Below are 25465 nucleotides of genomic sequence, written 5' to 3' on the forward strand. Positions count from 1 at the left end.
TCCCTTCCAGTCCAAACCATTCCATGACGCCTTGATTCTCTGTTCGGGGGCTGCGGCGGCGATCGTTGACCGGCAGGGGGCAGGAGGCACCCCCGAAAGGCCGCAGGGGCTCCCGGGCAGCTCCGGCAGGGTCGGCCGCGCCCTCTCGCCGGCACCCGGTTCCCCGTCCTCATTTCCGCCTCTGTTTAGGTGTTTAGCGGGATGTTTAGGTGTTTAACTCCCCCGAAATTGCAGGACAGGAACCCAAAGTGGAATCCCTCTCGCTCAGCTGTTTTAGACTGAGGCTGAAGTGGAGATAAACGTCGGGTAGTATCCCCACTGATGATGGAGAGTTATCCAGCCTGTGTGTCCAGCACCCACCTCACAGATGTGCATAAAATCAGAGAACTATAGAATAGTTTGAGTTGGAAGGAGCCTTAAAGATCATCTAGCTCCAACCCCCTGCCATGGGCAGGGATACTTCCCACCAGACCAGGCTGCCCACGGCCCCATCCAACCTGGCCCTGAACACCTCCAGGGATGCGGCAGCCACAGCTTCCCTGGGCAACCTGTGCCAGTGCCTCACCACACTCATAGTGGAGAAATTCCTCCTTATGTCTAGTCTAAATCTGCCCCTCTCCAGTTTATACCCATTGCCCCTAGTCCTATCACCACAAGCCTTTGTGAACAGCCCCTCTCCAGCTTTCCTGTAGCCCCCTTCAGGTGCTGGAAGGTCCCTATAAGGTGTCCTTGGAGCCTTCTGTTCTCCAGGCTGAATAAGCCCGACTCTCTCAGCCTGTCCTCATATGGGAGGTGCTCCAGCCCTCTGATCATCTTTGAAGCCCTCCTCTGGACCTGTTCCAACAGCTCTGTATCCTTCTTCTGTTGAGGATTCCGGAACTGGACACAGTACTCCAGGTGAGGTCTCACAAGAGTGGGTAGAGGTGGCAGAATTACCTCCCTCAACCTACTGGCAAAGCTTCTTTTGAAGCAGCCCAGGATACAGTAGATGTAGCCCAGGATAAAGTAGAGCCTAATGCCTTTATACCTTCCAGGGGGGAGTTTGGCACTGCCTTCCATTTGTCGGCTTGTGTTCACTTACAGAGTAAGGATCTGCTGTCCTGCTGTTCATTCTTAGCACTGAGATTTTTTAATATACATGTTTTACTCAATATTTTTGATGAAACACTCGAATCTAGAAAGAGTTTTTCATTCAAATATTTTGAGGAAAGGATATTTGGCTTGATAGATTTACAGCAGCATTCCTTTCCACCAATATTAGCATTTCCTCATATTAGTCCGTATTTCCTGTCTCAGTTCCTCCTTTTCCTCTGTAAAGCCATGCATGATTCAAATCTATTCACACAGCACTGTAGAAGTCAGTGGCATTTTTTGTTCTTTCCAGCCTCAGCACAGGCAGCTCTTGTAAAATGATTACTTAGTTCCCAGAATTGGCTTCATGAGATTTTGGGATAAATTTAATCTCCATGTGCATATCCAGAAGCAGACAGGGTACATTTTATTGCATAGTTCCATATTAAAGACCCTATTTAGTTTTTATAGATGACTCACCCAATAGTTCAGTCCACTGAGGCCTGATTTGTATGAGACAGTCTGGTCTTTAAGTACACGATCAAATGAGGAATCACAACACCAAATTAGCAGGGCATGTCGACATGACACTGGATTCACGCAGCATGCATGAATATCAGTACTTTGAGTCATTACTTTCAGGGGCAGATCACGGGTGCTATTTCTTACGCACTATCTCCCAAGCCTTGTTACAGCAGGAGCTGTGCCTTCGCGTTCCTCCCTGGCATTGACACATTTTACTCTATTATTTTGAAAAGCATTAGTAATGAATATTTAGGTATAATGCTGAGTATTCTCTCACATAGCACTGGACAGATAGGAGAAAATTCCATCTATTTGCCTTGCTGCAAAAGACTCACCTTCTTCAAATCAGCTTGATCACAGCTACAAAGTTAGCATTCCCTTTGTGAAACAGTACTGTACCTCTGGTCTTGGAAGCAGACCTTGAACACCTTGCTGTGATAGACAGACCTGAGTTCAGGAAGATGAAAGAGGATTTTGCAGAACATAGTATCTGCAAATGACCCCAAATGTGGGAGAAAAAGTAATTTTGAAAATATACACATACACAAGGTTAACACAACCACGCATGACCCAGGTATTTGGGAGCAGTAGGAGGAGGCTAGGATGGAGAATGGAAAATGGGAAAATACTGTGCTTGGGAGAAGTTTCCATTTTGGTAAGGGTGCTGCAGGGAAGCATTGCTCATGAAGTGTGACAGTATCTACCCCTTTCTTTCAAGTGTTGGTGAGCAAGTTCTGTAAATACTTACATGCTTTAGAGTAGTAAACACTGAGATGGAAGCATCGTATTCGCATAGAAAAAAAAGTGGAGATGAGGGATTTAGTTTAAACATTGTCACTGATAACAAGTAAGTACTACAGATAAGTGCTTACACAGAAAGGGAAGAATGGTAGGCAGGGGAAAAATATCCTCATCTTTCTGCTCCTCTCTTTCTAGTTTACACATCATATAGTAGGTAGCAATTACGCTGAAATATAACCTGTGGTATAGTGTGATCAGTTGAAAAAGTGAGACCACAAGAGACTTCAATTGATCACTCAATAACAGATGGGGTAATAAAACCTGTGACAATAAGGAATATTTGCAGAACAAATCAAAGATCAACTTCCCTTCTGTTGCAGAAGCAAATAAATTGGCAAATCTAAAAGAAAATTGATGAGGAAAAGAACATATGGCAAAGACAGAAACTGTTAAATACACACAGAGGAAAATGTATGCTTTTAAACTGTCTTCACAACATGCCTCTTTCTAGCCTTCGCGTGAGTTTTTTTGGTACCATTTGTGAAGAAATAATTCCTTGGATATCTGTAGTACAAAGCTTGAAGGAACTAAGTCCAAAATTCAGGTTTAGCAAAAATTTAAAGAAAAGCACAATAGGTAGAGGGAAGTGAAAATTAAGTTTTATCACAGATGATCTGAACAAAAACACTACAAAGATTTTTTTCCCCACACTTATTATTGTAAAGGAGATTATGCCGCATTTAGAAAGTGAATACAAGTAGAAATGGGATGGAAGTCAGCTTTGTGTAAGCACTGACTCTATACTTTGCAGTGCAGTATCTAGACAACAACATCCAGTATATTACATCCTCCATTCTGCTGGGAAAAGAATAAATACAATAAACATGGAAGCCATTGATAAACTACTAAAATACTGGAATCTCTTGCAACTACTGAGAGTCAGTTGGCATGGATACTGTAGGGCCAGAGGAGTCTGGTGGGTGGGATGTGGTGTCTGTGCAGAGATCCAGCCTACAAGGACAGCTCCAGGCACAGCCAGACCTCATTCGCTCTCTGTGGGGTATGCAGGACCTCATACGACTGGCACCTCAGCAGCCCTCAATGGTTTTCGGATTCTGGGTGAAGCAGATATGTGGCAGAGAGGTATCCAGGTTAGTGCTCACTGCTGTCCTCAGCCTGGCACCTTCAGAGCAGCATGGATGCAGCCAGTGGACCTCATCCAGCAGTGACTGCTCCAGGGCCCATCTGTGAGAAGTTCTTCACAGACCCAGCACCAACAGCCCAGGTCTTAACATGGGCAGGAAGGCTGCTTTTAAATGTGTGCTTGAACCGCAGATTTCAGTGAGAACATCATGGCCTGTTCCCTCACTCTGTGCCCAGCCTTTAGCTAGGAAGGTCCCACAGTGTCCTTTATTTAAAAGAAAGACCTGCTAGCTATCTGCTAGTTGCAGAACGTGACAGGACTGTGGCCCACACATGGGCACATGCCCAGTCATGTACTGGAATAAGCAGCAGAGATGCATAAACCATCCCAGGGCCCCATATCTGGATCTAGACTTATGCAATTCTTTGCAAGATCAAAAGTACAGTTGAATTGAATTGAGATCAAAGCCTTGGATTTAGAAGTAACACCTTTTTTTTCTATATTTCTATGCTTGTTCTAAGCAAGTAGTTTCTTTATGCTGCAATTCACCGTTCTTATGGTAGGTAGTATGAAAAAGACAAGTATAACAAAATGAAACGGAGAAGTCCCTACCTACAGACCAATTTGAATACGTCATAGTGAATCTTGTCGTTTGTGGTAATATGAGACCAGCAATATGGAGACAACAGCAACACTGATGCTTATCACCTGGACTATGCTGCAGAGCAATGTGAGCTGTATTCTCAGCAGAGTTTTTTCTGGGTTATGACTCATGCAAAGCCCTGCTTTTCTGTTCCTCTCCCACCTACTTTGACAAACAAGAGTGTTACAGGTAAGTAAATAAAGAACCAGCTATTATTATCAACCAGAATTCAATAAAGAAATTTAATAAAGATAATGCTACATCTCCAGCATGCAGGTACATCTAGATCCTGAATCCAAAATCACACTTGTGCGATGACCTGTGACTTACCTCCTCCCATTCTGAAGTCTCCTGTTTCAAGCCTTCTGTTTCAAGCCTTCTCACTTATTGCCATTTACCCATAGCAGTTGGCCAGTGAAGAAAGGTTTCTGAGGACTCTCCAGCCAGGGGAGAGTAGGTGGAGAGGTTGGGAGGAAGAGATGAAAAGATGAGAGGATACAGCAGTAAAGTAATGCAGAAGCAAGCTGGAGCAGTGGCTGTGAACTTGTGGACAGCTACTCTGTCACCCTGTGTGAGATCTTTCCAATGTTATAGGTAGAGTTTGGGATTTATTTGCAAGGGTTTCACTTTTCTCTTTTTTAAGGATGGATATGTCTATGTGTCTCAGAACAGTTAAAAGTAACCAAATGGAAGCTGTAAGAGCCAGCCAGAGTTTATCTAAGGCTGGTGGAGAGTATCCTTCACCTTACCCACAATGGCAAAACTGAGCCTGCAGAGATTTCAGAAACTGGATGTTTACTTGTGGGGCTAGTGGTTTTGTACCATCTAGTTAACTTTGACAAAGTGAATTAACTAGGAGGCATCCACACATCCAGGTGCTCTATGAGCCTGCTTTGTCTACATTGCATTTAATCTTTTTGTCAGCTTAATGACATGACAAATTCATGACATAATTGTAAACTCTTGACTACCTGAAAGCAGAGGTGGCCTTTATAAGGCTCATCAAAAAAAAAGGATCTCAGTGTCTGCTTCAGATAGCTACGCACAACCTGAATATAAACAGTAATAATAACAAGGCTGTTCATATATGACAGGTTAGGATACAATCAGGATGCACATCGAGATGACTTAATCTACTATGAAGATACTTTTAAGGGAACCCTATTAAAAAGCTGCTATAAATTCATTCTTTTGGATGAAGTGGCATAAGCATTTCAAAACACAGCAACAGCTTTGCAGTTTCTTGAATGTTAGGCTTTTGGGCTTGTCTTTCTGAAACAGTTGGTTTCCTCTCCTCCAGTCATTTTATGTTATTTTCTTTTATTTGGGGAGGTGGAAATTTTTTTGATGTGCTAATATCCCAACAGTGAAATTCTTCCCTCAGGCTGGTTTTATTTTGTAGACATCTGAAACATTTGGGATCAGATTACCCACTGGCAAGTATGACAATGGCATTGCCATAATGAGCTGGAGGGTAATTTATAGGCTTTGCAGATGTGAATGCATTAGCATGCAAATCATGAGCAGCCCCTGCCTATAAATAAAAGAACATATCTTGCCAAGAGATGGCTGTCCCCAAAATATATATAATGAGTATTATAAATTATAGGCAGGTGTCAGTTTTCAGCTTCCTTTGTATTCTTGTTCATGCTTCTCTAAGGGAGCATTTAAAGACAAGATGCCTAATACAATGCATGGCACCGGCAGTCATAATCTTTGCTGCCCAGTTATACCTTTTACCAAATGGCCGTGCTTCATTTGTTAGAAAATGAACTATTCAGACTTGTCAGCAACTTTGAATAATATGTTACTACATGGTAGTACTCTGAAAACGAAGGATGAACTTTGCTTAATGCATTGAATGGTGGTGCAGGAGAACTTCTCTGTTCACAGCTTTGCTTCGGACATAGACCTTCCTCAGACTTGATGCGTGACCTTGGGCAAATAGTTTAAGCAGTCCGTGTCATCATTTCCTTAGCTAAGAAATCAGCAAAATTGAAGTTTGTTTCACCTGTGTTTTCTGTTTGAGTAGTGTTTTGGTGAAAAGTCTCTCTTTACTGTCTAGCTGTAGATGGCTGTATATGTTGGCACACGCTGAGCATTCCTGGCAGTGGAAGTAACAGCAGAAACTACATTTTAACGGGCTTCTGAAGTTACAACTTCAGAAAATATTTAGGAAATCGTTAAAACCACATGGGAGCAAAATATCTAAGTGTTTTGGGATTGAAGTGAGAACAACTTAATGAGGCTACACTTACTGATGTGATTGGCTCTATCAAGCCATGAACACATGCAGTGCTGACATCTCTATGACTTTTCCACCTTCCTGCCGCTCCCTGCTTCCTTGAAACACCTTTCATGAATGAAGAGCAGAAGCATCAAGACTGAGGAATTCCTACAAGTTTCATCAAAACATGCTGCCTTGTGGAGGAAGGAATCCCAGAGTGTTGCCTTCCTCCCCTAAGAGAGAAATTCTACTGGGAGCTCACAGAGAACTGCAGAACCATTAACTCATAGGGCTACTCACTCCTTCCTAAAATCATATCTTTTTGAAGTTCATTCCAGTGGAAGAAAAATCTTCCTGAAAGTAAAATAGGCCTGCTGGAGAGAAGGCTCACTGACAGCTTTGCTTATTTTATGGACGTGTTACATCAAGCTAAGCCTTTGCCATCTGCTCTGCCCCTGATTGTAAACGTAAAAAAAACCAAAACCCAACCAAACAAAAAGAACAAATCACAAGAGCATCGAGGAGGTAAAAGTGATTTAACTGCCTGTATGTGCTCTGCCAACAATGTAGCTTGCACTGAAGATGTTTTTTCTCAGGATGCAGACACAAATCATGAGGAAAACAGTTTGCACACGACACAGTAAATTTCCTGCTGAGCTGGAGTTTTCTTGAAGTGAGCATGGCTCTGCAAGAAGGTTCAACTGTGATTATATGAAATTGTGTGGCCTTATTTGAAGACTGTCCTTAAATATCTTTTATATTGTTTGCAGCTCGGGCAGTAAGGCACAACAGGGTGTGAATTTTTTAAGGAATAATGCCCATTTGGAGGAATGTGTGAGGCAATAAATGGCTTTTGTAGGTAACAGAACATCTCAGCAAGGCTGTGAGATATCCAAAAAGCATGGAAGGCATTCATTGAAAAGTATGTCCTGGTGCCATGTTCAGCAAGGAAAAAGTTAAACAAACACGAGTGTGAAGATTGTGGGTATTTGTCCATGTGAGAATCTGGGAAATCTGTGCAGCTAGTTTGCTAGAGAAAAAAATATCAGAAAGCATTGAGGTGAACAGATTAATGGGGAAAATAATTAAGGGGGGGAGGAAGTTATGATATTCAGCACACGAAGGTATCAATAGATGCATGACCCGTGGGAAGCTTACATTTTGCACTCAGTGATAAATCCTCATATTGACATGTGGCTTATTATACAGCATTCTTGCTGCATTGTTAAACACAAAGACAAAAGATATGAACCATCCATACAACATAACATAAATCACTGTAATGCCCATTTAAGGGTTTTCTCCTAAGAAATGAAATCATAATCTAATGTGTTGTGTTCATCTGTGGAATGCAAATTCCTGTAGAACCGGATTCATAGTGAGCATAATGGGGAAAAATCATTAATGAAAAGATTAACAAGCAGTATATCTATTCCTTCAATTTCTCTTTAAGTTAATTAAGTCAACAAAATTTAATAAACATCCAGACATTTGATTTTCTCTTAGGATTATGAAACTAGAGACTTGTTGGGGTGTGTATATATATATGCTTCAGCATAAAGAAATATAAACCTATCTCTTTTGCTAGTGCAACTCTACTGGACCATCTTCTGTGACTTTGAAGGACCTGTGTCAGCTCAGTCTTGCAGATACCTCCAGTGACTATACTTTATTTACAGCAACTACCTTTGAAACAGAGAACACAGGAATTGCTGCTGCCCTCCTCAGAGGGTAGAGTGCACGCACATACACTGAAGCATCTGGCACTTGCAAGAAAGATGTGAGGTATATTAACTTATGTTATTGGGAAGGATTGTGTTAGCAACAGGAATTTGCTTCCACCGCTGAAGGGAAATCCTTCAACAGTGACTGACCCCTGCTGCAGGAAGGTGTGTCTTCATTCAGTGGCAAATAACTGTGAAGTAGTTTACCACATTTTAAACAAGTCTGAACAGAAAAAATGGAACCTGAGAACTTAATAAAAAATTAAAAGAGAGACAATTATTTATTTTTCACAAACTTTGTATTTATATAACCTTAGGTAACACAAATAAATGCGCTTATTCTGATATTTGCATTACTATTCTTAATAAGTCTGTGATAATCTGCTCATCTTACTCTTGACATGAGTAACTGTTGGACTAATTCACTCCTGAATGAAGAAAATATGCAGGCTAGACACTTGGTATTTAAGCAGATAATGTTTTCATGTTCCACACAGATCAGAAAAGCAACAGTAAATAAAATTAACAATATTCACATTACTAATGGCCTGTAACTGTATGGAATAAATATTTTATCTGTAAAATATATACAGATATAATTTATAGACTTGGGTAGCATTACAGGTGGGACTACCTTAAGGTTACCTGGCAACTGCCACAGCACAACCTCATTTTCATTCACTTTGCCAAATACTAACTGGAGCTGAAATCTTCCATCTGTATGGGAGCAATGGTGATTGCTTTGCATTTCTATTAGATTAGTTTCACTATTTCTAGCCAAAAGAAATAAGATAATGTTTTGACAATGTTAATGCAATCCAATACATCTTCTTTGGGAAGATATACTGTCCCTGTTTGTCGTCATGAAGAATTAAAACAAAAACATAAGAGTGGCTTATGTATCAGGCTTATGCTTTTTCTGTGTTCTTGGAAACTTGTTCAAATCTCTCCAGACTTCAGAAAATCAGTCTACACATGTTCAGTAAGGTTACTAGATTTTATCAGCTAAAATCTCTGAAGAGTCTCTTTGTAGTTATATGCTAATACTCTACACTGTAAGGGACTAAATAAAAGTTTTCCTGTATTTGTAAACCTGCATAGCAGTAGGCGGTCATTAGTGTGTGATGCAGGAGCTGAGATCAAGCAGACTTGCTTATCTTGTACTGTAATGTCATTGTGTAACTTAACAGCAGCCCACCCAAACATAAACGGAGAGTACTGCAGTAACACATAGCTCAGTCCAAGTTACTCTAACCTAATTCAGAACTGTGTCCCACATTAACGAATCCATCAACTGATTCAAAAAATCTACAAAAGGATAGATTTCGATTTTTTTTCTAGATAATAAAAAACATAGAAGGGCTGACTGAGGGGAGACGTTGGCAAGGGGCAAGGTAGGCTGATGCTTGTACAAGACAAATTATAACTGGCCTGGCAAGAAGTGTGGGACTGGAAGGCAGTGAGAATACCTGAAGAACCATGCTGAAGGAGAGGAAATATGATGAAGCTCAGAGAAGCTAGGGCAAAACTGGGCAGAGTGAACAAGGAGGCTGGGGCTGCGAGGAGTGATGAAGCCGGATGAGCATCTACACTTTATCACAATGCACATGCTGCATCTCAATGCTCTTTTACTAACTGCGGCTTTGTGTGTACATCCTAACTAAAAATGAGAATGTACCAGACAGAATAGCAAGACAGATGAAAAAGAAAAGAGGAGAGACTCATCACCTCTTGTAAACTAGCTGTCAGAAAATCATAGCAATATTAATTCAGAACTCCTTTAATTCAAGCTAAATGTAAAATATTATTATACATGTCTGAACAATCATTGGTGTTTAAATTCTACACAGATTAAATGTTGTGTTAAAATCTAATGTCTTTTTGTAAAATTTGCCTTATACACAAAATTTTTCTGAGAAATTAAGTACTTGGAAAGGCAGGTACCTTATCCTCTAATAAAAGAGCAATCTTCAGCCCAGTGGTCTGGCTTCTTATTATTACTATCTCGCTGTTCCTTACAAGCCTAGACAAAAAACCCCCAAAAAAACGGAAAAACAGTACAGCTTGTGCAGCAATCCAAGCTCTTACAGGTCAAAGCAGAGAAAAAGCACAATGAAAAATAAAGGGATATGGTAGAATTCCCCCTCTCTTTTCATATCAGCGAGACTCAAAATCAGTTCTGCTGGCTGCAACTGTGGCAACACAATGTGAGGGAAGAGTTGCATAGGTCCAGTCATGTACTGCTGAAATCTTGAAGGCTTACAGTAGTACTGAAAACAAGGCTTCTGCTAGGCATGTTTAAAATCAAGCCAACTAAACACATTCAGAATGTATCCCTATAAACAGTCATTGTTCTTTAAAGGATCATCATCATAATAATCTCCCAAACATTTTCATCTTTTTCCTTTCTGCTTACTCTACAGTATACCGTAAATAGCAAGTAATCCAAACTGAGAGAAACCAGATGAATCTGTAGCCTTGGTTACTATATCCCCTTTCCCCCAAGATTTTTTATTTGTAGACTGAAGCTACTGAAATCCAAACACAAAACTTTGCAATGCCATTCTTTTAAATCCCTTTTCAAAATACATGTTGGAAAAAAAACTGTGTCTTTCTGATAGATTTTCCATTTAGTCTAAGAGCAATTTCCAAAAGCCTTAAAAAACATACATTTGGATAACAGTGCTCTCCCTCAAGCCTACGAGGCTGTGTGCTTGTGTGCCTATTGCTGTAATAAAAGCTTTTGTGTAGTTCAATATCCACTTAGCATTGGATATTCACATCATGATTTAGAGGCAATTACTGTCTACTCTTAGCAAGTTGGAAGCTGAATGCTATATTCCCTCTGATTATATCTCCAGAAAGTATATGCCAATAACTATCTAGGCATTGATTTCACATTGATTAACACTAGTAGTGAAATATAAAACCACATCACTCAGTATGCAAGTTCAAGAGTCAGCTTATAGAAAAATGCTATATTGAAGAATATCCCAAGAAAAAACTCCAAGAAAGTGACTGACTGTACCACAAGTCTACTTACAAGTTGACTTTACTGTTAATTTGCAATTTAAGCATCAAATCCAGGAGCTCAGTCCAGTGCTCTATCACATGGCAGAGAGAGATGTGTAAGTAAGAGATAGGTTAGTCTTCTAATTTATGTTGGAAAGATTGCACAGGCTCTACCTTTGTGATGATAGGAATGGTTGGACTCGATGATCCGGTGGGTCTCTTCCAACCTCGTTATTCTATGATTCTATGATTCTATGATTCTATGATTCTATGATATGAAGTAGTGTCTTAAGGCACAAGAGAATATGGGAAGTAGCATGCTATGTCCTTTTGAAGAGCTTTTGGAGCCCAGGGCTTACATTCCTTGAAATAAGTTCCTACTTGCTATTGTACAGGAAAAAACATAGTAAATAGGAACCAAACTATGTTCTAGACCTAATTTGTTCTCTTAATTCAGAACATTTTATCTTTTATATCTTCTAAGCTGGTCTTTAAAGTTGGCCAAAACCAAGCACCATTGACTAACAGAGTCAAACTACACCTCAGAGACTTCAAGGGCAGCATGGAGAAGAAAAGAGAAACATTTTCTCATGCTTAATCTTTGTAAGTGAGCTTGAATTTTGCCACTATTGCATTGTAAAACTGACAACATTCCCCTGAAACCAGGAAATTAATTTGAGACTTATCTATCTGTGGCAAAACAGAATCTGCAAATCCACACTACTAAATAAACTTCTATTTCATCTAGCCCTTTGTGCTTCTCTTAGCTTTGCACTGTACTTAACAAATTTAGGGATCTGTCACAGGGGAGTCATATATTAAAATCTGAAATAGTGGCATGAAAATCTGTTTATCTTTTTTAAAGAGAGCACATTAGGTTGAAAACTTGCTCTTAGCTGTTCCTGGAATGTTTCTAGTATTTCAACCCATTTATTTACATACTTAACACCAAATGGGGTATGCAAATCACAATCCATTTTCTGGCTCACAGAGATGTAGTTAGGTCTTGCTGACCTTTCTTCACTCTGCATTACATGCATCTGACAGCTGTAGATGTCATGATGCCCTGTTTCCTCATAATGAGAGACATCTTTTTCTCATTTAAAGGCCACAACAGATTTTAAAGCAGTTTATGGCCCCAAATATATACAATGCATTTGTAACTTTGAGAGACCTACATTTCATACAGGTATATGACAAGTTCAGTCTCTTCCTAGATACAGCTTCAGAGAGTTTGGTTTTGCCCATTTTGCAAATTCCAACTATACGATGGCTATATGGTGCAATCCTGATTTCAGTATTCAAGCCTTTGAATGCACTGCTGTTTCACTTTTAGGCTCTCTTTCCATAGATGAAGACCATGAGAATCCTCTGGGTTACAAAGGGAAAGTGTGACAAAATGTGTTGTTTGAGGTTTAACTGTCTGGCCAACTTGAAACTCTTACGATATCATGTTTAGCTCCACAGTTACTTTTCATTTCCTTTGCCCTGGAGCCTTTTCAGTAGAGTCTGATGGAAGAATGACAGCTTTTATAATTCAAATTTTCATGCTGCCTCTTCATGTGTATTCACTCTTCTTTCCGAACACTTGTATTTCAGGGTAGAGCAGAACTGAAAATGGTACAGAGAAGAGCAATCGATATGACCAAAGAGCATATATGAAGATTAAACAGAATAGTCTACTGTACATCGGAATAAAAACAGCTGAAGGAGGACATGCTCAGTGCATAAGAAATCATGAATATTGGGGAGAATGTGAATAGGGAAAGCATATGCAGTGTTTCTCATCGTACGAAAGCTGGGAAAAAAAAAGTTAAAACTGCATGAAAAAGTATTTTATTTTGTTTTGTTTGTGTGTAGCTCAGCTGTGGAACTTGCTACTACAGGATGGCTGTGAAGGTCAAAAGCATAACTAGGTTCAAAAGGAATAACATATGTTCAGAGCAGAAAAATCTGTCAGGTATTACTAAACACGCAAAGATAAAAACACTGTGTCAGGAAGTCTAGGCTGCAAATTAATAGAAACAGGGAGAGTTTACCAGAGGAAAGGGCACTATACTCTTTCTACCCTTTCTTTAAGTATCCCCAAGTAACTTTTGTCAGAACTAAGCTACTGGGTAAAAAGGACCTTGAGCTGACCCAGAATAGCTATTCTGCATTCCTGATACCCTCTTCAATAGCCTTTGCAATTCTGCAGGGAGACGAGAAGATTATGGTAGATTAAGGGCAGTTAAGGGGATTTTTGCTTTTCCTCTGTCATTGCAGAAAGTATATCTCAGCAGGGCCAGAGAGTCTTGTCTCTTATTTCTGTCCTGGCATGGATCTCAAGACTTCACATTTGCTTCAACTGTCCTTTACAGAGTAGGCAATGTAAAGTTATGTTGAACAGTCTGTAGTAAATATATGCCAGCTTTATTCACAGCTCCTGCTCCAGAGGGTTCTTCTTAACTCTGTAACCTCTGTGCTCAGTAGCACCCGTCATAGCTGTGCTTTGCCTTTGTTCAGCAAGGTCATGCTGTGGAGGGTGCAGAAAGCAGCACCTGCTCAGAAATGACTTCACTGGGCACTCAGCTAGCCTCTGGTAACACGTTGTGTAATCAGGCAAACAATGACAGATGTCACCCTATCATTAATGATGTGGCTACAGTCTAGACAGCCAAAATTGAAAGCAAATCCTGACAAGGGTCTTGCTCATCTGAGACTTCTGGGAGAATGCAGGAAGCGTAGAGTTGTCACAAGGGTGCTGGTGAGCCCATATCCTAGTTAAAGCCCCCTTCACTTCAAGATTTTTGAGCAATTTGTCCTACATAACGGGAATCACACATACAGAGCTTCCTGAGGAAAACTGAGCCCAAGCTTCTTTTGCAAGTCTGGTCAGTCCATTCACGGGGATGCTTCTGGGAAAAGGGTAATTTTGAAAAATCTGAGAAAACATCATTTTTTTGAGCCATGGAACCATGATTTTCCTGTCATTAGAGGGCATTTCTTAGTACTTTGTAATTAAACTGGAAGTTCACAGGCACACAGCCTATCTCTTTGGTCTACACTATCCAGCATCTGCAGTGTACAATGAGATCCTGACCAAGCATATTTTTAAAACAGCCAAAGCACAAGTAATAAACGAGTGATAACTAACAGCAAATATATATGATTATCTCACAGTCTAACATGTCTTTGTCTCATACTTTTCCACTATGTATTTGGTTCTTTCTTAGGATCTCAAAGACTACAGGGACAGGGCAGGCATGTGCATGGCCAATATGGCTATATGTCTGACACAAAAAACTCTGAGACTGTGCCTATAACTCTTTTTATTTGACAAATTAAGAAAATCAACTACAATCACCTTCAAAATAGTTTTCTTCTGAATTGACATACAGCTGCATAGCATGCTGCCAATGTTCAAAGCAATTCCACAGATAATTTTCTGAAAGGCTATTGAGGACCTCCATAATTTTTGCTTTCATATGTTCTACCAACAAAAAGTGGGCTCCTTTGAGAACCAACTAGATCTTTTGGATCTCTACACTGTAAGCCTCAGTTAATAACTGAAAAGTTTCTGTCATGGATTTCTTCAGTTTCACAAGAATCTCAATGTAAATTTGCTGTTCCCATGCTATGGGAAGAGATATAAACTAGCACTGTATCGCCTTCCTTGGCTACTGGGAAGAGCAGAGCCATAGTAGCATCGAGACTTCTGAAGGGAAGCATATGCTGTTCCTTAACTCTGCTTACTAGCCTAGACAGGGAATTGTACTAATATGGCTCTGTCATTAGGGGTATTTTGAGTAGCTTGGCTTTCCTTACACACTTCTTGTCTGTGTTCAGAGCTGTGGATATATCCTAGCATAAATACTGGGAAAAAGTGTTAGCAGAAAGCATTTTGCTTGAAGAAACTGGACAGTGAGCGAAACTCAAATAAATGCAAATCTTGATTCAGTAACATTAGCATCTATGAAATCACTGTAGCTCTGGTGAGGATTTCAGCTGCAAAGGGCTTCCTGTAGAGACCATAGAGAAATCAGCTAGTGAGTTGATGATGCATATAGCTAGAAAATAATTTAAAATTCAAAATTAATTCTGTTTCATCAGTGGCTTCCCAAAAGTAAGCAATTAATGATTTACTATTAATAGATACATACTTATCTTTAATCTTCCACTGGTCCAAATGATCTCTGGTAAATAATTTATACATTTAAAATACCTGAAAGACTATCACAGTCCCTCTTTCTTATTGTTTTCTCACCCGGGAAAAAAAATAATCACAGATTTGAAAAGACTAGAAATGAAACCAACCCCCATGCTCATTTCCACTAAGTACATCACAGAATAAAGAATAAGCACATAAGCAGGCAACAATTCATCATTGCTTCAATTTGAGCCTTGACTTACAGTATCATGGTTCACTGACAACCTCGGCCACTAACTGTTACCGTTTTTTCATTCCAAGGAAGGTAGCAGAGCACAGTCAGAGATATGAAACGTTGGGAAAGTGCTTCCAGTTTCTTAGATGTTGATTTACGCCCTATAATCTGAAGTTTAATGGTCTTTCTGTTGGAGCTTTTTAAATTATTATTTTATTTTTAGTTGCAGCTCAAGACATTCCCTATCCATCTTCAGACCTTTCTGGCATGATTCTAAATCCTTTTCTTGAGACACGAATTTTATACTCTAGCCTCAGGATGCAACTATGGATTATGCATACATTACACTTCCAAACACAAGCAGGATCATCCCTCATAAGTATTTGGATAAGGGACAGCCTTTGAAAGCCAAATATCCTATGGGAAATGCTATGGCTGATTTACCAGGTGCCAATATTCTGTCTGGTAATTCACAATTGGTGTTTTTCCAATTAGCAGTAGGAGACATCACTGTTAATACTGCCAGCTGCTACCTGGACTGCTCTTCTGATCTGTTGTGTTTTCCTAGCCTGTTTGTCCTCTTGTCTCTTTTGAGAGATATTCTGCAACGAGGCAACAACATGAAAACACTCAATTAACAGTCGGGAAAAAAAAAAAATAGGGCAAGTAGCATAACCTAGAGATAGGGCAGGGAAACAAACCGAAGAAAGTGGGGGTTTTGCTAGGTAGAAAGCATTTGGGGTGCGAGGAGGAAGGTCTGACCCAGCAGAGTGGCTGTTCTCTCTCACGGGGCTGGTTGTGGGGAGAACACCGGGGTTCGCCTGCTTCTCGAGGCACAAGCGAGGACACTAAGTCGCGTCCTTCAGCACACGCCTGCTAGAAGAAAGGCGTAGGTCCTGCAGAGCACGCAGCCGCTTATTTGACCCCACGACCCAGCCCTGCGAAGCCCCACGAGCCTCTCCGGGCTGGGAGCGGGCAGCGGGGGCCGCCGCCGGTCGCCACGGCAACCGCGCATCCTGCATCCCCGGGGGCAGCCGCAGCCGCGGGGGCCGCCGGCGCCGCTCCTCGCTGCTCCCCGCGGCCGCTCGCCCCTCCTGCGCCGGGAAGGGGTCGCCGCCGGGCCGGGGGAAGGCTGCGGGCCCCGAGCCGTGCCCGCGGCGGGCGGGGCCGGCCCCAGCCCGGCTGCGCCACCGGGCAGCGGGGGGAGAGGGAAGAGGAGGAGGAGGAAGAGGAGGAGGAGGAGGGGTTCTGCAGCGGCGACAAGTGACGTGTCCCCGCTACGGAGCTCGGCGTGATTCGGCGGCGGCGGCGGGGCTGCGCGCACCCTCCCCGCGGCGGCACCGGCTCCGTTCTACCGCCCTCCGCCTCCTCCGAGCCCGCTGCTGCTCGGCCGTCCCGGGGTGGGGGGCAAGATGGAAGAAATCCTGCGAAAGCTGCAGAAGGAGGCGTCGGGCAGCAAGCACCGGGCCATCAAGGAGAGCTGCACCTGCGCCATCGGTGAGTGGGAGCGCGGCGGGACCCGGCTGCGGGGCGGCTGCGGGGACAGCGAGGGAAGGGACACCGCGACGAACTTGTTCCGCGCTGGCGGCTGAGCCTCCGGCCCGGGGTGGGACGGACCGGAGCGCCTCGGGGGGACCGGGAGCCCCGCGCTGCGGGCAGGGGCTGCGGCACAGGCGGGCGTCCCGGAGAGCATCCCCGGCGCCTCCGGCTGCCCCGCGGGTCCTGCAGGGCGGGGGCGGTGACCGGTCGCTAAGCGGCTTCTCTCTGTGTTGAAGGGGGTGGACTTTTTCTAAAAGCCCCGCGTTTTGATAAATCATCGTGGAAAAAAAAAAAAAAGCTCCTCCGCTGCTGTTTTCATTGCTGGCTTGTGTTTCGTCATCTGTTTTAAAAGACGATATTTTTTTTTTTTACTGGATTTCATGATCTATTTTATCCTTACTCTATAACGGAAATGATGGTCAATAAAATGAGTTCTTCTTTCAAGGGAATATGAGCTTTGGTACATGTCATCATCCACCCATTTTCAGACTGGCCGTGACTTGAAGTGCTTTCAACACTAACTACCTAGAGCACTAGTCAGTAAGACCCTTAACTTACATCAGCATAACTGTGATACTTAAAATTGCTTTAAAATTGTATGTGTCTATACATAGTAACAGCAATCTGTGGTAGTTCATACCTGTTGCTGTCTTATTATTGGCCTTTCAACTTGAGACGTTCCGTGGATTTCTTCATTAATTGCGTGTTATCCTTGCACAGCAGCTGTGCTTAAGTTCTCTGTACTGTTCTAGTTTTAGTATATGTGCTGCCAAAGCACTGAAAGGGAGTTCACTGAGAAAAAGATGGTACTCGGTGCCTTCTCCTTGGGCACCTGATGTCCTGATAGATAATGCAAGTCTTTGCACACTTGGAGCAGCAGTGATTGTTGTTCTGTCAGCTGGAGCAGGTATAAACTGTAAGATCACTGGTTCAGAGATTGTAGCCAGATGTATTACTGTGATTGAACTCAAAAACTTTTTTTTAAAAGCTCTGTTGTTTCCTTTGGTTGTACAGAAACCTTGGATTCTCCTGATGCTGCTATCAAGATACCTCCATATCAGCTAAGGTAAGAAAAATTTAGTGTTGAATCCTATGGAGCTGTGTGTATTGGTATAGTTGAAGTAAAAATTTGAATTACAAGTGAGGTAGACAGAGTAGACAACTGAAGCTATGTGATTTCTTTCATTTGTAGAAATGTATATATATACACATAGGTTGGTGTTAGTGGAGAATTTGCTGATGAACCCTTGGCCTCTATCCATGAACAAAATGTAAGGAATCATGTTAATCATGAGTATGTATAATGGTGGTGCTTGGTTGGAAAGGAGGGCTGTCTTGTGGTCTAAAAAGTTTTCCTTCTAAATTACAGCTTTCAGTATAAGAGATGATGCTTCTCCGTGTATTTGTTTTCTTTTAAATCTAGATCAGTATTTGTTTATTGAAAAGAAACAGTCTAGAAACTGAAAGGTTATGTTATCATACAGCTAGGACACTGGGTAGGAACTAAAACAATACAGTTTCTATGCCTACTTCTTCCTTTAGCCTGCTAGATTATCTGGAATAAGCCTTCTCCCTTCTTCCACTCTCCATTTGTACACGTATAAAATGGGGGAGGTGTCATTGTCCTCATTTATGGAGCTATGTAGGATCTCATTTTGGAAATTCTGATTGCAATGGAGAAAGCAAATAATCAGAATTATTCACTGTCTCCTCTGACAGAACCACTGGGAAGCATCAAAAGAAACTAGTAAGTGTGCTGTTCAAAACAGGAGGACACTTGTTCCATACAAGTTAAGATGTGAAGTGTTTAGGCTTGCCTTGTTAGAGAATGTAATGGATGCTAGGAGTCTGCATGGGTTCAAAAAGCACCTCAGCAAATCTATGGAAGAAGTTGATTGAAGTCTATCAGATGCAAGGTACCCCTTCTTATTCAGAAACACTTTAGTCAGAGATGATTGATTTTATATCAGAGTATGTAGGAGTGTTGCTGTAAATTTGGCCTGTCCTGAGGTCCTCCTAGATATCTGCTATTGGCTGCTGGCAGAGGTGACACTTTTTTTACCACAATATTGCTCTCCTGAGAGTATTTTTATCACTTCGTTACTCCTCACTGCTCCTTTCAGATATGGTTGGTGCAGCTTTGTGCAAGGAAAATAAGGGATTGAAGAGCTAGTTATTCCAGAGCAGTCACCAAATGGCGAAGGAATAGAGCACTTCTTTTGCTGCTCAAAAATTCTGTCAGCTGTAGTCCACAAGGTGCCTCAAATCAATGGGGAATGGATGTAGGATAGGTCTGACATGACCAGTGCCAGACACATGCATTTCCAACACAGGCTGGGCAGCTGAGAAACAGCTAGATAAGTAATTCCCAGTAGCTCCATTAGAATGAGATTATGTTTACTCGCACTGTCACTCTGTATCTTCTCATTTATCAACCTTTATCTTTATCTTTACAGTACATGGTATCTCTGTGTTTAAGTACTATTCTCATTCCATATGAATTAGTTACTTAGCAATTACCACATTTCTTCCTTTTCACTTGCCTGCAGCCTCTTTACAGACATGCTTACTTTTTTTTCTTTTCTTCTTCCTATGTTCTTAATGTTGTATTTGTTTAGTTGTGTGTTTTTTCTATTGTAAATCCTAATCTTTTTAAGTAAAGCTAATACCTTCACAGGTGTGGCCATATTGAAATAAGCTCTTAATATTAGGCTTGTCAGTAACAATGCACTCAATATTATTGGATATTTTACAAAATGAAGGATGCACTAGAGAATTTGAAAAGAAGCTTTGATTGTGGGGTCCCTGGCAGGGTTCTGCAACACAACATTGGACAGCCTGGGACATTCTGGTATCACCAGTGCTTTGAGCTTACTCTTCATCCATTTCTAACAGGCTACAGCCAGGCGCCAGATCAGCACACTGGGCTACATCTTGGGCTGGCTTTTGCCTGCATGATGTGCAAATTAGATGAAAGTTCATCTTTGCTTTGTATTTGTTAAAGAACAGCACTGTGACAGCCTGGTTCCTAACACTGTAAAAGAATAGCCTTAAATATAGAGCAGTGGCAATGACCAGTAATACAGTCAAGGTGGGTGCAGGCTGGAGAATCTTGACTGTGCCCCTTTCCTGCTTTCATCTTAAGCCAGTGCAGATTGCATCATGCACTGTAACACAGATCAGCCTCTGGTTGCTCATCCACTTTCAATCTGCCCTTCGTTCTTTCTGCTGTAATATTTTAGGGTGTAGTAGTAGAGCCTGGGGATATGGTCTGGAATAGTCCACAGTGAGGGTATGGATCATCTTTCTACCAAGTGACTGTAATCCACAACTCTGATCTGAGATCCATGGTGGTAACATACTGAAAGTGTTAAAGGCAGTGTGCTGAACAGTTCAGGAGAAAAATATATGTGAGGTCTCTTCCAAGAGCAGTAGCTGAATGAATGTTTAGAGTACTGCATGGTGGGGAAAATGTTCCAGATTGTTTAGCAGGAAATTTTGGTGTGTCCTTAGAATATGCTAAATACAAGGAAAGTGTATCAGCACTTCTCTACAATATATTTGAAGAAGTTAATGATCTAGGGCACGTCTATACTGTGTAAAAATGGAGGGACAAAGATTCATGACCTGTCATATCCAGTTGATAGATAGCGTCCAGGTTTCAGAAACAGTGAATCTACTAAATACCCCAATCAGTCTTGTTTCTGTTTCGTCACGAAGCAGCATCTGGCTCCCACTATGAAGTTGTGCTAGTGTTACTGCTGTTTAACAGAATGGCCATACCCTTATCTAAATCCTTCTTTTCTTTCTGGAACTGAAGAATGAACTCTGCTCACAAGAAGATGTAAATGTCATAGTCCTTTTTTTTCCCCCCTTAAAAAGTAAAAGGCCATTTGCTGGTTTTGTAACCACAGTTCTGGATGAGTAGAGGTTCTTCACAATATTTTCTTTTAAGACGGTGATCCTAATGGGCTTTACATGTGTTTTATCAGCTACATACTTCATCTCCACCATAATACTGGGATAGATTACCTCTATGATCTAACTTGCTCCTGACCTATCCATAGGTTCATCTCTTGTGTTGGGCTTCCATTACTGAACACCAGGAAAGCCACATGATAGTTTCCTGAAGTCCATGCAATTATTTATGGAGTTCAGCTGTAGCATTTGTGTGGGAGCTATTTCCAGCACTTACCTGGTGACTGCTTAGGTAGTGTGTGCCTACTATATTTGGGAGCATCTGGCATACTTTTGCCCCAAAGGAGTGCAGTGACTGGTCATTCAACCTGGAATGTCATTCTTCAATTAGTTTGATAAGTATCTGTTGGGTATATATCTTCAGGGAGCTAAATTAGACTATCTTGCTGGTCATCTTCCTTTGATATTAATTTGACTTATTAATCCAAATCCTAGTTAATGACCTTGCACATTAATTCTCGTCAGGGGTGTTTTTTAAATGTCTCACTTCCTAAAGAAATATAAATTTCCAACAAATACGGACTTCCCCACGGAGTCCTGTCAGCTTTGCCTTGAGATAGGAATATGCATATGCTTTTTCAGTACATAACTTGTGATCAGACTATTGAGCCGGGCTATGAAGTAATAAAGAAGATTAAAGTGGACCAGGGTGGAAATCACCTTAAGGCAGTTCAAGGTTTTGTCACAGATGTCCTGTGAATTCTCAAGAAGGGGAAGTCATGTAACCCATTGGTAACTGGTCTGGTTTGCCTGCCTAGTATGATGTTTGTCTCCGATGAACAGGTGTTGTGAAGATTAGATATATACTAAGTGCCTGAGGAGGCTGAATGGATGACTTATAAATAATGAATTACATAGAAGCAATTGATGGGCTGGTGTTTTAATTGGTGAATTGATCACATGGAAAATAGCTTAGGAGAGCATAATGTTGTTTGCCAGCAAGCAGTTGTTTCCTACTGTGTTTGGTCACATTCACTCCAGTATTGTCAAGACAATAAATTCTGCCCTAAGGCCAACCGCCTACACTGAGCAAGTCTATCTTCTTAAGTAATTCCCGGCTAGTTTATCCATTGTGATTTTAGGGGCTGTAATATGATCCATAAAAGGTAACTGAACAGACACAAGAAAATGAGCTTTGAAAGAGAATGTTTGATCAGAGCAGTTTAATACTCGAGAGGATTATATGCATATCAGAGAGCAAAATAAAAGACTAGACATCACTTGCCAGTCACATAGTGCTTTGAAAAAAAACTTGGTTATATTAGAGTTTCTTCGAATGCTGTCACTTGGTAGTTAGTTTAGCTGTTGTGTTTTGGTGTTTCTGTCCTTGCTGGAACTTTGCATCTTTTATATAGAATTTCTTACTACATCCCTGCCATTCTTTATTAGGATTTTTTTATTATTATCCTGAAGAACTCTTCTAATAGTTCCAAGACATTTCCTGTAATTCCCAGGCCATTCTACTATCCTGTCACTACTTTTCTTTTAACCAGAAAAATGGCAAAATAGGGGCTTTGCCTTTTTGTCAATGTAGCAGAAACATCCCCACAGACTTGAGTTTGAGCTGTTCTGTGGAACTCATGTGGCTGTTGTCTGTTTACTCTCAGAGAAATGTGGCTGAGTGCAGAAGATGCATAGGCAAGACTCTTGACAGTATGAAGCGCTGTTCCTACCAGCTTAAAGTTTTCCCTGTGAACTTAATGTGATCCCCATGGGACGTGTTGATGAGTGAAGCATTCTAGTATAGTAACTGGTGTAATTTGCATTCCTTCTTCAAAGAGGAACCAGAAGGGCTTTCCAAATGCTTACTTATCTCTCTGCCTAAAAGTTGCAGAAAGTAGTTGAAATCAAGTGGATGTATAGGCTCAAGCTTTCAAGGTACCAATTCTGGGTGCCTAATTGGAGAGCTACAGGTCTTGGCTTTCAGAGGTGTTAAGTATTTCCAAGTCCTGTTTGTGTTGGTAGCAGTTCTTTATGATCATTACTGCAAAAGCTTACATCCCTCTGGTATTTCACATTGGCCTTTTAAAAATAGCCACTATTTCTGGGGATTAGAGCTGGAAAGTCAGAAGTCAGTAGTGAGCAGTCCTCTGTAATAACCAGCTTATGTCTAGTTCTGCCTCCCTTGTTTGTGTCCCGGTGCTATTCATCTTGATGCTCATTTTTGAGGGCAATTTGTGAACTTGGGAACTCAGTGCAAAGAAGAGCAGTCAGGAGCAGAAGTAAGCCTTAAACTTAGCTGAACTCTGAAATATCTACCCTCCTTGCATTTTTTTTCTTTCATCATGGGAACTTAGGGATTTGTTAGTTCTATTGTGCCTTTTATTTTTGCATCTCTAGCTTTGCATCTGACATACTTCTTGAGAAGCAGATGCTGCTTACAAATTCTTAAATAAAACAACATGCTCTCACATTTTAGTTTGCATGTACTCAACAAATAATAAAAGCAGACTAATGGTGTGATCATTGCCAAACATCCAATGCTGTGTTGACTTCCAATCCACTTAGCTTTGCAGATAATTCATCCACTTAAATAATCTTGAGGCTTGGGGCGCATTTTGGCTTCTCCATTGTGAAGAAATATTTGTGATTTCATAATTTCATTATTCTCCCATTGACTTGATTTTGTACAGCTTTTCTGTTAGTTTCTTTCTGCTGGGAGAGAGTGGATAGGGAAGCTGATGTATATAGACATATCTCTATATATCTATAAATATCAGATTCCCTGACCAGAAGAAATGGAGAGGGAGGAATGACTGTCTCTGAGGTTTTTTTTTGGGACGGTGTTTTTAGCATACCTCTCTATATTTTACCCTTTCTTAGTTTTAAAACACTTTGCTTCCTGCTTTTGCTGCCACAGCCACCTGGCAGTAAGTGCTCCTGTGCTTTCCTCCTGAACCTGACTCCTGGATATATGAGTCATGCTGCTCAACCATTACACAGTTGTTATCTGACATTTAGCAAGTGGATGATGAGTTCCCAAGCAAGAATCTGGCCAAGAAGAGATTCTAGTGGCAGTGTGGACTGCTGAGCTGCATTTCATGTGTTGGCAGTTTGCAGGCTTGATTCAGACTTTTAGGGACGTTATGTAGCCCATTTGGTGTTTTGAATAGTGTATGTGCTCTGGTCTTGATTTAAAATGTTACATTCCTAGTTCTAATGTTGGGGAGTGGGTCAGGGGAGAAGATTTATATTTAGAAAGGCAGTGTGGCACTGTCTAATGTAGTATTTGGATCAATTTATGTGTTTAATCTGGGATATGTAACCGGCCCTATGTCTTGTCTGATGGGCAGGTATTTTTATCTCAGCAAAACTTTGCATCTATTCTGGGGTACCAAAAGGTAGCAGTGTTGGAGAGGAAAAGGGTGTATGGGGTCAGTTTCTGTCACGCATACCTGAACTCTTACTGCCAAGACAAGATTCCAAAAGTGTTACTTGGAAGGCGACTAGATCTAGGAGTCCCAAAAATCTTTCGGCTCGTTTATGACTCTTAAAGGTATCAAAGAAGGATTGGTATTTTCATGGGAGTGGGTGCATGGTTTCTGAAAACTTACTTCTGTTACTCTTACTTGTGGATTTGTGTAGGTTGGGGGAGGACTTGGAAGGGTGTTCTCATTTGAGGATTTTTGTTTTGGTTTTGAGGGTCTTTTAGAAGGTAACACTTGCTCTTTCTGAAACTAACTAACTTTCTGTACTTCCTGACATTCTTTGTAGTAGTGAACCTTCATATTCATTACTGCTTTGGGTCTTTGTTCATTTGATGAATTGCTCTGAAAGTCCATTCCAGATTTGTAAAAAACCAACCAAACAAAAAAAAAATCAAAACAGAGTGTACTGGGTTTGGCTGGGCTAAAGTTGGTCTTCTTCATAGGAGCTCATAGGGTGCAAGTACAGAGAAGTGGCACTGAAACGGAGAGAACTGTTTCAGGCTGAGTGAGACTTAATGCTGCTCTGGTCTTCGCGTGATGCTGTGCAAGCCATGTGTTTTCTTTGTTTTGAGAAAAGGAGGAGTGGGAATGGTAAAATTATTTTCTCACAGTTCTTTTGTTTACATTCCATGAAAAGTAACAAAACTGCAGGGAGTACACTACCTGTGCTTTCCTCGAATATTTGTTTGCTTAAGAAATTGAATATACTAAGCTGCAGTGACTATAGAATTATGTATTTTGTGAGGATATTTTTAATAACCATCCCCTAGGTCTGTCAAGGTTTAACATTGCACTACTGTGAAAGTTGAATGGAATAGAAAATTGCTGTATTAACCTTCAAAATGTAATGACCAGGAATATACCTCATCCTCCCATTTCTTCATCAAACTGTTTTGTAATTAACTTCAGGCCATCCAGAAGCAATGAAGAAAGTAAGATAATTTGCAAGATGTCTATATTGTAGTACCTTTGCATGTCTTTTCTGTCGCCTCAATGCTACCCTGTCCCAGCACTGAAAACTTCTCCTGATGGAAGTCCAGTTCTTGTAGGATGTTTTATTTGTTGTTTT

General features: G+C 41.2%; 1 protein-coding gene and 1 non-coding gene across 2 annotated transcripts in view; one reads left to right on the forward strand and one right to left on the reverse strand.

The window, feature by feature from the left end:
• Positions 1-16825: 16825 nt before the first annotated feature.
• Positions 16826-25465, forward strand: part of ARFGEF3 (ARFGEF family member 3) — a 91961-nt gene continuing 83321 nt past the window's right edge. The window contains exons 1-2 of the mRNA XM_069852001.1: positions 16826-16948; positions 18005-18056. Coding sequence (XP_069708102.1) covers positions 16864-16948; positions 18005-18056 — 137 coding nt within the window. The 5' untranslated portion in view covers positions 16826-16863. The remainder of the gene's footprint in view (positions 16949-18004; positions 18057-25465) is intronic.
• LOC138718441 (U6 spliceosomal RNA) lies at positions 17664-17768 on the reverse strand. Its single transcript, XR_011337080.1, has one exon. It is a non-coding gene; the product is annotated as a U6 spliceosomal RNA (small nuclear RNA).

This window comes from Phaenicophaeus curvirostris, chromosome 2 (genome assembly GCF_032191515.1).
Source record: "Phaenicophaeus curvirostris isolate KB17595 chromosome 2, BPBGC_Pcur_1.0, whole genome shotgun sequence".
NCBI classification, from domain to species: domain Eukaryota; kingdom Metazoa; phylum Chordata; class Aves; order Cuculiformes; family Cuculidae; genus Phaenicophaeus; species Phaenicophaeus curvirostris.